The 16,102-nt window shown below is 34.6% G+C and overlaps 1 protein-coding gene across 1 annotated transcript in view; it reads left to right on the forward strand.

Annotated features, from left to right (window-relative positions):
* Nucleotides 1-16,102, forward strand: part of CSMD1 (CUB and Sushi multiple domains 1) — a 1,149,005-nt gene that overhangs the window by 758,163 nt on the left and 374,740 nt on the right. Inside the window, exons 8-9 of the mRNA XM_065681530.1 lie at nucleotides 7,473-7,560; nucleotides 14,867-14,991. Coding sequence (XP_065537602.1) covers nucleotides 7,473-7,560; nucleotides 14,867-14,991 — 213 coding nt within the window. The remainder of the gene's footprint in view (nucleotides 1-7,472; nucleotides 7,561-14,866; nucleotides 14,992-16,102) is intronic.

Here is a 16,102-nt window from a genome sequence, read left to right on the forward strand (position 1 = left end):
TTTCTGTCATGGTATTTTGGTTGCAGATATATCTTCTACTCAAATCTGTATCTTCTTTCATGTCTGTGGTGTTAATTATAAGCCAGTATCTGCTTCTAAGCATATATTTTCATATACCCATAAGTAACTCTCTTGTATCTCATTATTAGGGTTCCATCTTAATACTTTTAATTTATGTCTTGCTGCAAAAGAGATATTCGGGAACATAAATAGTTTAGTCCAATTTATATCCTCTAATTTGGTGAAGAGTTCAAAAGGCAAAACAAACTCTCTCTATATATATAGATAATGTAGTAAAAATTGCGTAGAACAAAATTCTTAGAGTAACTGTGAATTTTTTGTGCATATTTTCATGTAAAACAAACTGTTTTGTCAGCTTATGACTGTGTCATAGTTTTTTAAAAAATAATCTAATACAGATGCTTTGTTGTATGCAAGCACATTGTTTGTTAGTAAGTTTAATCATGACTATTAACTTGCTGCCCTATTACTTGCAGTAAGAAAGGCACTATCTTAAAATGGCTAAAGCTGATGTCCTCCTAAGAATAGCAACACATGAGAAGTCTCCTAATAAAGGTCTCTGCAAGCTAAAAAATGCCTCCTGCCGTATATGCAGTCTGATCGATAAAATTATTTTCAAATTCATTCTTCTGTTTTGATCTGGATAAGCGAATTTTTTTGGAAGCTTAAAATTCTCCTCAGAATGGATGTAACTGATGTTTTAGAGCACATGTAGCAAAAGCTAGCGCAGAAAATTTAATTCCTTTAATTCTAGCTGTGAATATGGAGTGAAGCTTTTGTGCTGTAAAATCTCTTTTTATCCATTAATTGTAACTTTCAGATTCAAAAGAACCCCAGTATATTCAGTTCTTTTATACAATGATAATATTTTATAACTGTTTTCCACAGATTGTCATGTCAAGAGATCGAGTATATGCATCTTTTTTTCTTTTTCAGTAATCAGATTATTTATTGCTATGTGAAACAAGTAATTTCTAGTACACTTGATGAAGAATAATTGAAATGTTTTGGATTCACTCTTGAAGCATAATTATTTAATGACCAAAAATATGTCTAGAACTGTTGGAATCTTTTTAATGTGAATCAACCTTTTCAAAAATTTAAATAAATTTAAATCTATGGAGCATAATGAGTAATCAAGATGTGACTCTGATATATTAATTAGTGCATCTAATATCTTGTTTCATTGGCACAGTGTTACTGTACTTCTGTGTGACTTCTTGGCTGCAAAGAGATTGATATTTGCATACGTCAGCTTTTATTTTCATCATAAGAGAGAGATAAAGTGTTATTTCATCGTAAAGCCTTGTTCAGTTTACAAACTTGTCATTCTGCTCTAGAAAAACTGCCATTTTTTATAATATCTTTCCACAGTGAATTTTAGGGTCTCCTCCCTAGCCTCAACACAATATTTGACAAGGCCAGCTTGTAGGTGATTCTTGTAATGTTTGGTTTAATTTGAAAATTATTCAAAACAAATTATTGAAAGACTGGGTGTTCCTGGGTTTCTGTATATTTATATTTTAATCCAGAACCTTATTATAGGCTGGTGATATCACTAGGAGAATGAGTAAATGTCCAAACAGACTGCCAAAATTTGTTGTATTAATTAAACTCTTCTCAAGGTTGAACAAGCCCAACTCTCTCAGCCTGTCCTCATAGAAGTGTTTCAGCCCCCAGTCATCTTTGTGGCCCTCTTCTGGACTCACTCCAACAGGTCCATGTCCTTCTTATGTTTGGATTCCTAGAGCTCAACACAGTACTCCAAATGGGGTCTCACTAGAGTGGAGTGGAGGGGAGAATCACCTCCCTTGACCTGTTGGTCATGCTCCTTTTGATGCAGCACTGGATACAGTTTGTTTTCTGGGCTGCAAGCGCACATTGACAGGTCATGATGAGCTTCTTGTCAAGCAGCACCCCCAAGTCCTTCTTCTTAGGGCTGCTCTCAATCCATTCTCCTCCCAGCCTGATATGTGCTTGGGTATCTCCTAACCTATCTTCCAATGTGCAGAACCTTGGGTCTGTGCCTCATGAAGTTTTGTATAAGCCCACCTTTAAAGCCTGCCAAGGTCCCTCAGTGTCCCTCCCTCGGCATCCCTTCCCTCCAGCATGCTGACTGCACCACGCAGCTAGGTGTTATCGTCAAACTTGCGGAGGCTGCATTCAGTCCCACAGTCCATGTGTCCTGGGTTCAGCTATAGAGTTACTGTCTGGGCTTAAAACATGACACCAAGTCATTGAAAAATATGTTGAACAGCACTAGTTGCAGTATCTCATACTGACCCCTGATGAATTTCACTCATCATTGGTCTCTAATTGGACAGTGAGCTGCAAAATGCAACTCTGAGTGCGACCATCCAGCCAGTTCCTGATCCACCAAACAGTCCATCCATCAAATCCATGCCTCTCCAGTTAAGAGACAAGGATGTTGTTTGAGACAGTATCAGATGCTTTGCACAGCTGAAGGCAGATGATGTCATTTGCTCTTCCCTTATCCACTAGTGCAGTAACCCTCTCATAGAAAGCCACTAAATTTGTCAGGAATGATTTGTGCTTAGTGAAGCAACACTAGCTATCACCAGTCACCTCTTTACTTTCCACATGTTTTAATGTAGTTTCCAAGAGGATCTGCTCCATAATCTTTCTGGACACAGAGGTGATCTATACAGAATAATGCATCTGTACTTAAAAAGTTTTTTGCTGCAAAGTCCAGCCTTTCAGGGTGCTTCATCACAGGCTTCACATGAGCAAGAGTAAATCAATGTATATTCAGATTGCAAATGCATCTAAAAAAGGGCCACTTCTCTGGAATAGGGCCAATATTATAACAAGGGAGATCTCACGCTGCTTGTCTTGCTGGATGAAACATATGTTGCACCATCCTGCCTAATACTGCTCCCTGATTCAACACTTCCCAAATGCTGAGCTAAATTAGGATGTTAATGTATCTGCTAATTGTTTTTTATTATGACTGTATAACAATTATGGCAGTCTTTCTTCTGTACTATTTTGTTAGAGTCAGAACATGTGAAACATCTTAGAGGAGTTCTGTTCTTACTATGCCATACACCAAGTAAACCAGCAAAGATGACCTCCAAAACTGTGGAAACTCTAGTCCGCATGATCTCAACTGTGAAAAGGATAGAAATCATGTTGATTCATTCTCAGCCATTAAAGAAGGAATAGATTTTTTTTTTTATCAAATAGAAATTTAAATCATACTTTTAACTATAGAGGCTGTATATAGACTGTGAAGCTGTCTGTCACGTTAATGAGGCCACAGTTTCTCTTCAGCTGTTTCTGCAGAAAGGCCCGAGAATACTTAAGTTTTACAGTATATAATGGCATGGCATGTCAAGAAGTTCCAGAGTTAAGTTGTGTCCATGGAGAATGTTCTGTCTGTATGCTACAGGCATGTCTGATGGCTGAAGCACCTTGATAATCTCAAACCCTCTGTTAAAAAATAGAAGGGCAAAGTTCTGTTAGACTCTAGAAAAACTCATATAATAAAAATGTAAAAGGAAAAAAAGAAAACCACCCTAGAATCATTCCTCACTATTCTCCCTGCCCTGTAACTTCAAATACTTTTTCTGATGTTAGTCTCATTGAGCACACACAGTTTTCTCTAGCTGACAATTCCTTGAAGAACTGTGTGCAACTGGGATACAGTGCAAAGAATCTGTGTAAAGCAATACCTTACTTTCATATCTGTAGGTTTATATACTCTTAAACTTCTTTTTAAAATAGGGCATTCTGAGAATGTACTAATATACTGAGAGAGGATGGTGTTATTTAGGCTGGTCCTAATTTGTTTGTCATAAATACATGTTTATAAATGTTTACTTTATATTCACAGTACAGAGGAATACTGTTAGTGTTTTAAGAGAAATGCTGCTAATGCTACAGTGCATAGCTGTGCCAAGGTTTCTGTGTATTTGATATTTACTTCCAAGTTTTGCAAGCTTTAAATAGGAAAAAATATTTTCCATTTTCTTTAATACTTTCATTGTTTTGAAATTTTAAAATTCTAAAATGAAAATTGAGGTGATTCATAGTTAAAATACAAATAGTCCATGAATGAGCTTTGAAAGTAAAGAGAAGGAATTTGATATTGATATCATAAGGAAGGAAAAATCAAAAGAAAGATGCAAAAAGCACGAAACACTTTATAACACTCTAGATAAATGAAACTTTAGACCATATCATTTTGAAAGAGTATAAACAGGCAAGACATGGGTCTTTCAAGGGCATACAGAAGTCTTTAAAGTTAAAACAGGGAAAGATCGGCCATGTGACTGGATGAATATTAGATGGCATGTCTAAGAGATGCTTTCAGAAGGCGACTGCAAAGCTTAAACATATTCTGGAAGTGAGATACTCAAAGACAATACTTTCTCCTCCCGTATGTTATGGATCTCAGTAGCAGTAGCACTTCATAGCGGTGGATAAAGGGGAAATCTGACAGGATTGAAACAGTGAAAAATAAAGGTCTCTGACAGGGAATCACTTGGGCATCTTTTTATCTATTTTCAGTCTGAATGATAACAAATGTTGGAGCTAACAAAAAAGAATTCTTAAAATTTAATTCTTAGGTAAATTCTAACATACCATCAGGTAAAGGTTTTAAAAATATTAGCATGTAAAAGTATATACGTATATTTATAAATGTAATAATGTTCCTGGCGTGCCTCAACCACTAAAGGTAATAAATGGTTTCACTAATTTGAGCAATTTGTTCCTTTTTTTCCCATCTGGAGAGATAAAATCAGACAGGCTTGTTTTACAGGGAATTGGATTTATTTTGTTATGACAGCACATCATGCAACCACCATCTGTTAAAAAACACTTGACAGTTCATTGGGGAAAGTAGAAGCTAAAACCTGGGCTATGTTTAACAAAGCCTGTAGACATCCAGGAAGATGTGCTGAGTTCCAGACATATGATACCTGCTCTGTTTCAAGACAGTATTTTTGTGGCTAAACAATATCCTAAATAACCTTTCCCTGACACTGGTGTGAGAGCATGTTGGCAAAAGTCAGTGGCTGAGAAGAAAATGTTGCAAAGGTCACCATCCATCTGGGGAGATCACATCATTCTGTGCTACGAGTAAGGTCTTGATCAGCATTTACTGGTGTGCCAAACAGAATGTTTATGCATTGTGTATGTTTGTCTGTAAAAGGAGGTAGCTTCACTGCAATGTGTCTGTCCTAAAAACATGATAGTAAAGGCAGTGTTCTCCATGTTGTATTACAGTTGTTACCATAAGGCTCAAGTTTAGTAAAATTGCTATGTCAAATTAACCATATCAGTCATATTGCTTATTTTCATGTCTTGGTGATTTAGTAGTCAAAATTGAGTCTCACCTCTGCTAACATAGATATATTTCTTTGCTGAAAGTAGTAAATATTGGATTTTTCTCTTTCTCTGAAAATTGGAAGAAATGTTAGTAGTGAGATTATCTTAAGGAACATCAGTGTAGAAGCAGGCTTCTTTTCTAGCAAGATCAGATTTTAACTATAACAGCATTTCAGTAGTGATATTTCCCGAGAAACTACACAATTAAATTTGTGGAATAACATACATGTTAACTAGCTAGTATAGACTTGTTCTGAAAACCTTTATTCACACACACAAAACTCTTTATCATATCAACAATGTTAGTGACATTAGCAGGATTGGGCTCTTGGTCTGGAGTGTTTTCAAGATGGTGAATTCCAGATGCTGTATTTTTATCCAAGTGAACTGTATTTTTGTTTGGTTTTGTTTGTTTGGGTTTTTTATTTATCAGGAAATACTTTTTTAAGTAAGACATTATATTTTTAATTGTGTTTGCAAAAATATTTCTAAGATTATCATAATCTTTATCTGGTTTCACTAGAAAGACAAACACTATTCAATACACTAAATAGTTTTAAAAAGATGTGGAGAAAGAAATGATTCCTTTCCTTTATTTTTGTAAGCATTGTATATGCCAAAATAAAGAAGAATGTAGACAAATGTTTAAATATATTGTAATTGTTGCAGTTTTTCTACTCTGAGAAGAATCTATGCTGAGATCAAGCATTTTGGTCCTTACTATTTCTTTGTTTTAGTTACATTTTTGTAGTGCTATAATGCAGGTTTTTATTTTTTCAAATCTTCTCTTGTAAAACTTTGGCTTTCTGTATAAATTAATTACCCCTGATACTGCCAACACAGACATAAAGATTTATAGCTCTTAACATCCAATTGTACGCATCCTGCTTGTCACCACTCTTTTTGTCGTATTCAATTTGAAAGCATACCACCATGTGGGAAACTCAGCCACTTCTTACATCTTATCTCTCATCACCTTTCAGCTGTAATGCTGTCATCTGTAATCCACCCGGGCATGTGTAATTTATTTTGAGCAGCTAAAAATGCCAACTAACTTTTCTTTTATTCTGGAAGAAAGTTCAGCCATATCTTTAAGGGCTTCCCAAAATCTTTTATGATGAAAAATGTGATCCACAAATTTCTATTATCTCTATTTTTCTGTGGAGGAAACAGAAAGCTAGGAGGCATGTAGCTATTCATGGATACACATGTATATGTGCAGGATAGAAAGCACATGTATATTCAGGTTTTCTGTATATTCACAGTGTTGTGCTCAGTTACTTTGTCTTTTCTCTATAATTAATTATTTTTAATTCCACATATTCCTTAAATACCTTTTTACAAATGAAGAACAATAAAAGTGAAAATGGAATGGTCTAATTGTTTAGAGTTTTGAAGGGACTGTAAGTTTATATGTTTATATACCTAGTATGTTTAAATATGTGCAGTCTGGAGGGAGAAAAAACAAAGGACAAAAGGAATGGAACAGTATGGGATACCTTCTCTTTCTAATTCCTACTTGAAAACACGAAATAGGGATTTTGAGCCTTGTTTGCATAAGCACATATCCAGCTGGTTACAAATGTTATTTCTCTGTAGGGTTTTCTGTATATTTTTGAGATTATCTTTGTAAAAATATCTTTGTATTTCAGATGGGTTCTATGCTTTTGGCAATTTCAAGTCTTATATGGACAGAAGCTTAAACAAAATTTTATTTTCTTGTACTTCCTTAATCTTACAATGATGTGTTGTGAATATTTCAGGTGATTTAACAAAATGTTGTTTTCCCTGCCTGAGAAGAGCTGTGGACCCTAGTACATTCATAAAATGATGACTGACCTTGGGAAATGAATCATTTATTTTCCCACAGAAGCAAAACATGTTTTTTTATCATAACTAAAGAAAGAAAACAATACACCCTAGAAATCAATTATATGGGGCTTCTTTTTTGGTAATAACTTACATTGTTTCAAGAAAGAAATATGAATATGCGTATGGTTAAATTCAGGTTATGGAAATTAATATATGAGAAAAGAGAATAATCATCTTTACAGCTGCATGTCTGAATTTTTTTTTTTTTTTCCTTTTCTTTGCAGTGACCCAGGGCGGGGATGCAACTGCATCGGATGCATGTCCTGATCCTGGAATTCCTGAAAATGGGAAAAGGGTGGGCTCTGATTTCAGGTAGGCACATTTCATTATCTGTATGACCAAGAGGAAGGTATTTCCTGTTACATAAATAGAGCATTCAACTACAAATATGTATTGTTTGCCTAATATTACGTGAGTTAAGTCTTTTCTTAAAGTAGATGCAGTCCAATGTGTATCTTGTATTGAGTTTGCTTGTTTCTTTTCTTTTTTCTTTTTTTAAATCAGTGCAATTTAAATACAAGTTTTACAATATAGAATCATAGAAAGTTGGGTTTGGAAAGGACCTTAAGATCATCTAGTTCCAACTCCCTTGCTGTTGGCAGGGATGCCTAATAATCTTGTCTGGGTAGCAAAGTCAGAACTCTGGACAGCATAGAAGAAGCAGCAAAGAGAATTGTCTGCTTTTCCACTCTACAAAAGTTGTTAAAAGCTTGGGAAACATGGCAAATTCAGTGTCTGAGGCTGTGTTGCAGTGCATCTCCTTGCTTATTTTGTTTTCAGCTTTTGTTACATTCATTATAAAAGAAAAGAAGATGAGAACAAATGGACCCCTATGGAGTAAGAAGGGTGGTTCCTCTTTACCGGTTGTGGAAAAAAAGCAAAGAATTCAAGGTGGCAGAGAAGAGGGTCAAAGTAAGGAGATGGGAGCCTCTGCTCATACATGCATTTATAAATTGCCCATCAGGGAATGAAAGACAAACCTAAAAGTAAATGGAAAGGAATATTTCATTAAAATTAGAAGGAACTGTTCAAAGTTCTCTGCCACTCCAAAAAGCAAGTTAATCAAACCTGGTTCCTGAATTAAGGCTCTTCCAAGCAAGGGAATAACTAATGAGGAAAATAATTTTAAAATCAATTATATTTCTGACTTTTTGGAATTTCTCTCTACTTATCCTCAAAGGAGCTGAAGAATTTAGAAAAAATATCTGACATTAAGAGTATCAGTTATATCCGAAGTCATTATTTCTTTAGAGACAATGCAGCAGTTAAATGTGATTTAAAACACTAATGAAGTGAAATGAGCTTTTCTATAGATAGGCAAGAGAGAGAGACAAGATGCCCAGAAGGTATTTGCTATTAACCTGTTCTATATATTCTGACTGTACTGGGCAAGTACAGCTGTTGCAAATGAAATTGTATGATACAAAAATATAGTATGCAATTGCTGTCCAAACATATGCTGGTTTACGGAACAAATTTGTTTTTTATCTAGCTGTTTATTAACACTTGATGTATTGAGGAGAGAAACTTCAGTTGGTAGAATACTATGTATGAATGGGTTACTAAAATGTAACTCTTTTTTAAGGTGCATGAAAGACTCCACAGGTATTCATCTGAGGGATGCCTGTATACTTCCACTGTTACTTTGGAAACTATTTTATTTTACTATTTGTGCAGGTGTGCCACAGTTTCCCTCCTCTACTTGAGTCTCTCCTTGTAGCCATAAAGGGTGCAGATTGTGCCTCTTCTTCTGAATTCCTCCAACTCAAATACTTATTTGAAAGAATTAAAGGCAGCATCTAGGATTATCTGTTATTAGTGGAGAGGGAAAAGCATCTGTGGAAAGAGTTAACCCCATAGCCTAAACATTTAATGGAAAATAGCATGACAGCACACCTGCCAGGCCTTTCTCTCTTCAGTAACTATAGATAACAGAGTAAGTTCAGCAGATCAGGATGGGGAGGGAGCCTGAGCCTATGACGTAAAAGAGGCTGAGAATTCTGGGTCTGCCTTGAGAGAATCTGAAGGACCTTGTTGCTGTCTACAGCTACTAAACAGGAGAGTGTAGAGAAGACAAAGCCAGACTCTTCTCAGAGGTGGACTGTGACAGGACTAGAGGCAATAGGCGTAAGATAGGATGTTGTAAATTATTAGATTCAGGACTAAAAGTAAATAAATTTTAAAAATAGTATTTTTACTATGAGGATGGTCATGCTCTGGAGCAAGTTTCCAAGAGACTTTGTGCAATCTCCATCTAGGGAAGCATTCAGAGCTCAGCTAAATATGACCTTGATCCAACCGAACGTGCTTGGGGAGGGGCACTGGACTAGATGATGTCCTCTTCCAATCTAATTTATTCTGTGAATCCATGAATCTTGTACAGATTTATTGTGTTCATGATACACGGTGGGCCACTCAGACTCTCCTCTAGTTACGGTGGCATATGAACAATTGTTAAGAAACAACAGCAGATCTAATAGCACTGGTAAGCTGGAAGAGCGTAACAGAAAGAATCTTATTTTCCCCTCTAGACTGTAGTCTGTAATTTGAAAGACAACTAAAATAATTTTAGTGAAACAGGTCCAGAGATCCAAAATATGTGAGCCCCAACATGGGATACCCCAGCAATAAAATTCCCATTAGTGCATGAAAATACCAAGAGGGAAAACGCAAAAGAACCTTAAAGCTCAAAGTATGTTCTAAGATACGTGAGGGAATCTAATGTTAAAGAACCTTGCAAGACACAGATAACAATATTTTGAACACAGTCTCTTATGACTGAATGTGGGTTAAAGTTATCTTAAAATTTTGGTTCAATGCTTACTCAGATGACAGAGCAAAGCTGTTCATAGAATGGTGGAGGTTGGAAGGGACCACCGGGGGTCATCTAGTCCAACCTCCTTGCTCAAGCAGGGTCATATAGAGCACATTGCTCAGGGTTGTGTCCAGATGGCTCTTGAATATCTTTAGGGAGGGAGACTCCATAACCTATCTGGGCAACCTCTCCCAGTGCTCATTCACCCTCACAGTAACAAAGTTCTTCCTCATGTTCAAGTGAAACTTCCTGTGCTTTAGTTTATTCCTGTTGACTCTCATTCTGTCACCTGGCACCCCTGAGAAGAGTCTGGCCAGCTATCTCCCTCCTTCCTTTACCTCATTCAGTCTCTGATACTATTTTAATTTCAATTAATGTGTCTTACTGTTCATGGCAATAAATGAATGCATAAGGTGTTAAAAAATAGCACAAGCTACTTCATATAAACAAGGTGCTTTGATATATTTTCATCACTTACTATTTTTGTGTTTGTTTTGGGGCTCCAGTTCTGATTATTATTTGAGAAAGTTAATATTTTTTTTTTCTTGCTAAACATTACTGGTTATCTGAAAATTGATTATGCAACAGCAACCATTTTTCACGTACTGTAACCTTTTCTTATATCTATTTGAAACATATCTTAGGTATCTTGAAGTTAGCTATCTATATCTAGCTTGACATTTAAATAGAGCTTTTGGCTGGAATCTAGTTTTTCTTTCTCTGAAATGACAAATCAAGCTCTTCCATAGGAGAAGTGAAAATAATACTTGCTGTTGCTTGTATTTGTCCAACATAGTGAAAATACTGTGGAGAGTAAAAGAAAGGTGGTGGTTTTTTTCTTTTCCAAGAGGTGAGGATAGACAGCAGAAGGAGCTATTGTTCTTGTCAGGAGAATGACAGCTGTGAATATTAATCTGAACTAAAGCATGAAAATGCACATTATTCAAAATCTTTCCCAGTCTCCTGAAAGACATATTGTGAGTGGAATTGATGGAAAGGCAGAGGGCTGATTTTTAAGACAGCCTTAGACCCAGCTGATTCAGTGATGACAAGTTCTTTGAAAATGATTTCATCATTTTCAGCATAATAATGGCATTGATTCTAATTTCATAAAACAAACAAAAAGGTATTGAAATCTTAACCTTTTCATTCTGTCCTCCTGCCATGCTTTTGCTCACTTCAGTTAAGGTAGTAAGGGACGTGATTTTCAGGTGATTTTTAAAAAATCCAGTGCATATTTGGATGCATTTTGAAAGAGAAAATGTGACTTTTTTTTTTTTTTTCTAGAGGAATGAGAACATTATCAATACAATTTTGGGGTCAATATGATATTTATTTTTATGAGAGATCTCAAACAGTAGATTGCTTAAATAAAAGCTAGAAAATATATAAACAGTTACATTCCAGTTGTCCTTAACTACTATATGGTATGTCTGGTACTGAGGGAATATGTTAATTTTCCATAGTTCTAGTAACACTTGTAACAAAAAAAAGCTTTTAAATTTTCAAAACAGCTTTTGAAAATTAAATTAACTTTCTTATGCTTAGCATTTCTTATAGCATTTTTCCCCGTCTTAAAAATAGCTTCTTCAAGTTCAATTCTAGCCTTCTTTGATAAAAACACTAATTTTGCTTTGATATAATTCAAATGTAAAATGGAAAAAGAGGAAACTGATTTCTCCCCCTGATTAAAGTTTAGATAGAAAATTAACAGACAGATCTGCTCAGTGACTTGGAGGTAAAGATGTTGAAAAAAAAATATTAAAAACAGGAATTGAAACCAACTGGAAATTAAGTGAAGTAAAAATTTCCTTTGAAATCCCAGATCAAATACGATAAAACATGGCTTTAAAAGGATGCCCTCTTTTTCAATGGAAAAATGTCAGCAGAATCAATGGAGAGACTCAGTAATTTGAATGCTGTTTAGAGGATAAGGAGTTTTATTTCAGACCATGTGGCCCAGGTCCCCTCCCCTAATATGCTTATTTAGATAGATATGAATGTCTGGAAACAGAAAATACTCTAGTGTCTCAGCTCACTTAAGATCTCCCAGTACCCACTGTTCTTCTAAACGTCTAAAGTTATATGGCTTCATTCAGATATCTGCAAGGTATGCATTATATAACAACTATTATATATATTCACGCGTTTCATTATTAATAAGTTAGTTACACAGACTTTTAACTTCCTTCACCTATATTGCAGTGTGAAAGTCTGTACCTCCATTCAACACTATTTAGAACTTTTCAATATCTTTTTCCTTTTCTTGTAAGCCTTGACAGAATTAAAATTATATTAAAATTATTTTCTGGAAAGTATCTATTGTCAGACTTCTGGCACAAGCCTGATTTCTCACAACAGGTTTCAAAATGGATGGATCTTAATGGATATTAAAGCAGAATTGGGGTATATTGTAGTCACACACAAACGATGTCCAGAACACTCTCAGTCACTCTGGCAAAACCTGTGACTGCTCTTCTGTAGCCTATCTGAAGTTTAATTAGAATTCCTGAAAATACTTTCAAAAGATTGTACTTGTCAGTGCCTATAGCTGGCTTTCAGGTTTCTTTTCACCTTGAATTCTAACACTAAGAATCTTCTGAGTACTTCATGTTCCTACCTGCTCCTTAATTTGACTTTTTTTCTAGATTGTTTTTAATATGTCAGCATATTCATTTTATGTCACTTAGTTTGTGATCAGACATTTCAAAAGATGATATCCACTATGTAAAATACATGAAGTTCACATCATTACTCTTTAGATACAAGCTGTTTCCAGATGTTTGGAAAAAAAGACAATATACTTTATAGAATAATAGTGAAACAAATTGAATCATCGTAAGTCTATAGTTTAAATTAGTGTGTGACATTTAATGCATCCATAAATAATAAATGTTTTTTAATATTGCTGTAATGATGAAAACCCAGTCTAAATATGAAATCCTTCATTTACTGCATTAGGCATCAGAATATTTGTATTTCTCCTGGGTTTTTTTTATTTCTTGAGGGGAATAATCAGGTATGGTGAGTTAAAAAATTCAATTGCAGGCATCCAATAATTGTACCTTTCATTTCACTCTTAATGTTTTAGATGTGTGCAGTTTCATAATTTTCCTTACATGTCTGGCTAGTAGCAAACCTTGGGGAAATGTGGAAGTTCTCATGGTGGTTCGCCCATGATTATACTTTTGGGAAAGTCTTTATCCAACACGATTTTTAGATACTTTAGTCCTTAATTTACACTTACCACAGATATGTAACTGGTTGTGTTTTTTTCCTGTTTCTATAGAAAATTTTTTTCAGAGATTATTATTTTAGAAAATTTGAAAAAATGCATTTACAAAATAAGTGCTCATAGCATTAAAATGTCATATTAATTAGTGATATTTTTTCTTTACCAGGAGTAGAAACTAGATGTTTATTAATTGAAGTATGTATTTGTAATCATGCTTGGGCTATTTTTCTGAGGTTTTTAAGAATGTTCTGAAGAATAATAGATTATGACAAACATAAAATAATTTCAGAAAATTGTATTACTGTTCAAGGCTTTCATGTATTTCCCATGAACTACTGAAAGAAAGACCAATATTATCTCTACCCTTCTGATTTATTTACAGTTAACAGTTCAAGAACCAAGTGTTAAGAAAAGTATTTTTCAAAGCTTTCATAGATAGGGAGCATCAATTTCAAATTTAAAATAAAATAAAAAAAGAATAAAAAGAATCCTCATAAAATTTTGTGAAAGAACTGCAGAAGTACATCATAATAATGATAAACTATATAGTTTGTGAGATCTTCTGAGAAATTTATAGAATGCTTGTTCTTGAAGGCTAGGAATGAGCTGGATGTTAGTCAACGAGATTATGTGCTATTCCCCACAACAGTTTTACCCACTGAGTTTTCTGTCTTTTCTGAGCTGATTGCCATCGAGCAATCCCCTGCTGGTTGGGACTCAATGATTTAGAAAGACCAAGCTGAGCAATCTGCTTTATAAGACTCACTTAGCTCGCAACATGGGATTATCAGATACAGATTTAAAACTGCAAGAAAGACAACAACAAAACCGGTTGGTAATGATGGGGAACAAAGAATGTAATAAATTGCAACTGGAAGCAGAAATAGCAGAAATTTAAATACCGGTTAGGAAAGCCCTGTTTGAGGCACACAGTAACTATGTACAGGTTTTTAATTCTTCATAAATATCTCAGCATTGTTCAGAAAGCAAATATTATTAAAAATAAAGAAAAAAGTTATATATCATTCCGGAGAGACACATTTCGAAGTCACAAGTTTACCAGTCAAATTTAAGTCCTAACCAAAGTTATCATTTAGCACAATTTTTAACAGGAAATTTCTGAAATGTCAGGAATGTTTATTAATTTCTTACAATTTCCTGAAGTTAGAATTTCCTGGTTGGACATGTTGACAAATTACCCTATCTAACTGCTTATTCTCTCATTTAAGAGAATATGGAGAGGTTGAAATTATTAATTAAGTAATTTTCATTGCCTGAAAGAACGGTGATTGTATATTTTATTTTAAAATGCATCTCTATATGCATTCATTAAAGTCATAAAGAATCAGACTTAGTATCATGGTATTCCTGGCCTTACTTTTTTGAAAGGAGGACAAACTAAATAGTATATCTGTTGTGTTTTATAAGTAAAATTTCGCACCTTTTTTTTTTTTTTTTTTTTTTTAGGGGCCTAGAAATATTGTCATTTGGTGACAGTAACATTTAATTGGGGAGGTTGGTTAATATGTATTTTAATTCTTTCCTTCTTCCTTCCGTTTTTCTCCTAGGGTGGGTGCAAGTGTACAGTTTTCCTGTGAAGATAATTACGTGCTGCAAGGTTCTAAGAGCATCACTTGTCAGAGGGTGACAGATACACTGGCTGCCTGGAGTGACCACAGACCAATTTGCAGAGGTAGGTACCATTCTCTGGAACTTTTCTTGAAGTTTGGAAGGGTAATTTATAATTTCTGCTTAGAAATTCAATGAAATTATATTTGAAACAAAAAACATACTTTTATATAGTTTAGGTATCATATATATGTATGATTGTATATATATACAAAGATCTTTCTGTAGTGTGATGGACATGAGCAAAAATGCAGAAACAGTACCCATTCAGGAAGCTAATTTCCTTTTAGTAGTTTTTATTTCACGTAATTTTCTTTTTGTCATGTTAAACATTTTAAGTAGAACTTGTTTGTTAGTTTTAGATTAAAATTTTCTAATTAAATTCCTAAAGAGGAGCTCCTCAAAAGGATATTGTGTTCCTGTCAGTCCCAGATATTTACATAGTCCTCATTTTTCAGTAAATTCTTTTCTGTTTTGTCTATTTTGCTCAACCTTACAAATGTCCTTACTTTCTGACTTCGACTACTTTTCTAAATGTTTTCTCATTATGGTCTGAACCACCTGGTAAGTTCCTTCTCTTGATTTTAAGGAGGAGGGAAGGAAGTGGCTTTTTGTTTGTTTGCATGTTGTTGTTTTTTTTTTTTTTTTCAATTGCAATCTACTGCCTGTAATAAAAGTGCAGAAAATAAGTAAATGCTGTGAAATTACTCCAGAACTAGGGTAGGTAGGAAAGATAAATAGTATATGTCTATGTACAGAACTTTTCCTTTTTCTGAGTAGAAAAATTTAGGTTTCACATTTGGATTGTAAGTGTTGATGGAAGTCTTAACCCTAGAAATGTGCTTGCCTTATTTTCTCCTAGAACCAGACAACCTACCCAGGACAGGCACTGGAAAACAAGACAAAAAATCCACAATTAGTTAAAAAGAAAAAAAAAAAAAAAAACAAACAACCACACAAATTGTTTGATATACTTGATTGGTCATTTTCAGGTAGATAAAAGACCTGCTTGTACTCCCAAAACTTTATGCTAAATGCCAGTTATCAGGAAAGCAAATGGTAGAGACTATGGGGGGAAGAATTTGCAACACCTGGACGTAAACTTTTGTTTGTACAAGAACGACCTAAAGCATAATGTCACTTATATAAAATTCACATAGGCTTCATTACATAGT

The sequence above is a fragment of the Lathamus discolor genome, chromosome 5 (assembly GCF_037157495.1).
Source record: "Lathamus discolor isolate bLatDis1 chromosome 5, bLatDis1.hap1, whole genome shotgun sequence".
NCBI lineage: Eukaryota > Metazoa > Chordata > Aves > Psittaciformes > Psittacidae > Lathamus > Lathamus discolor.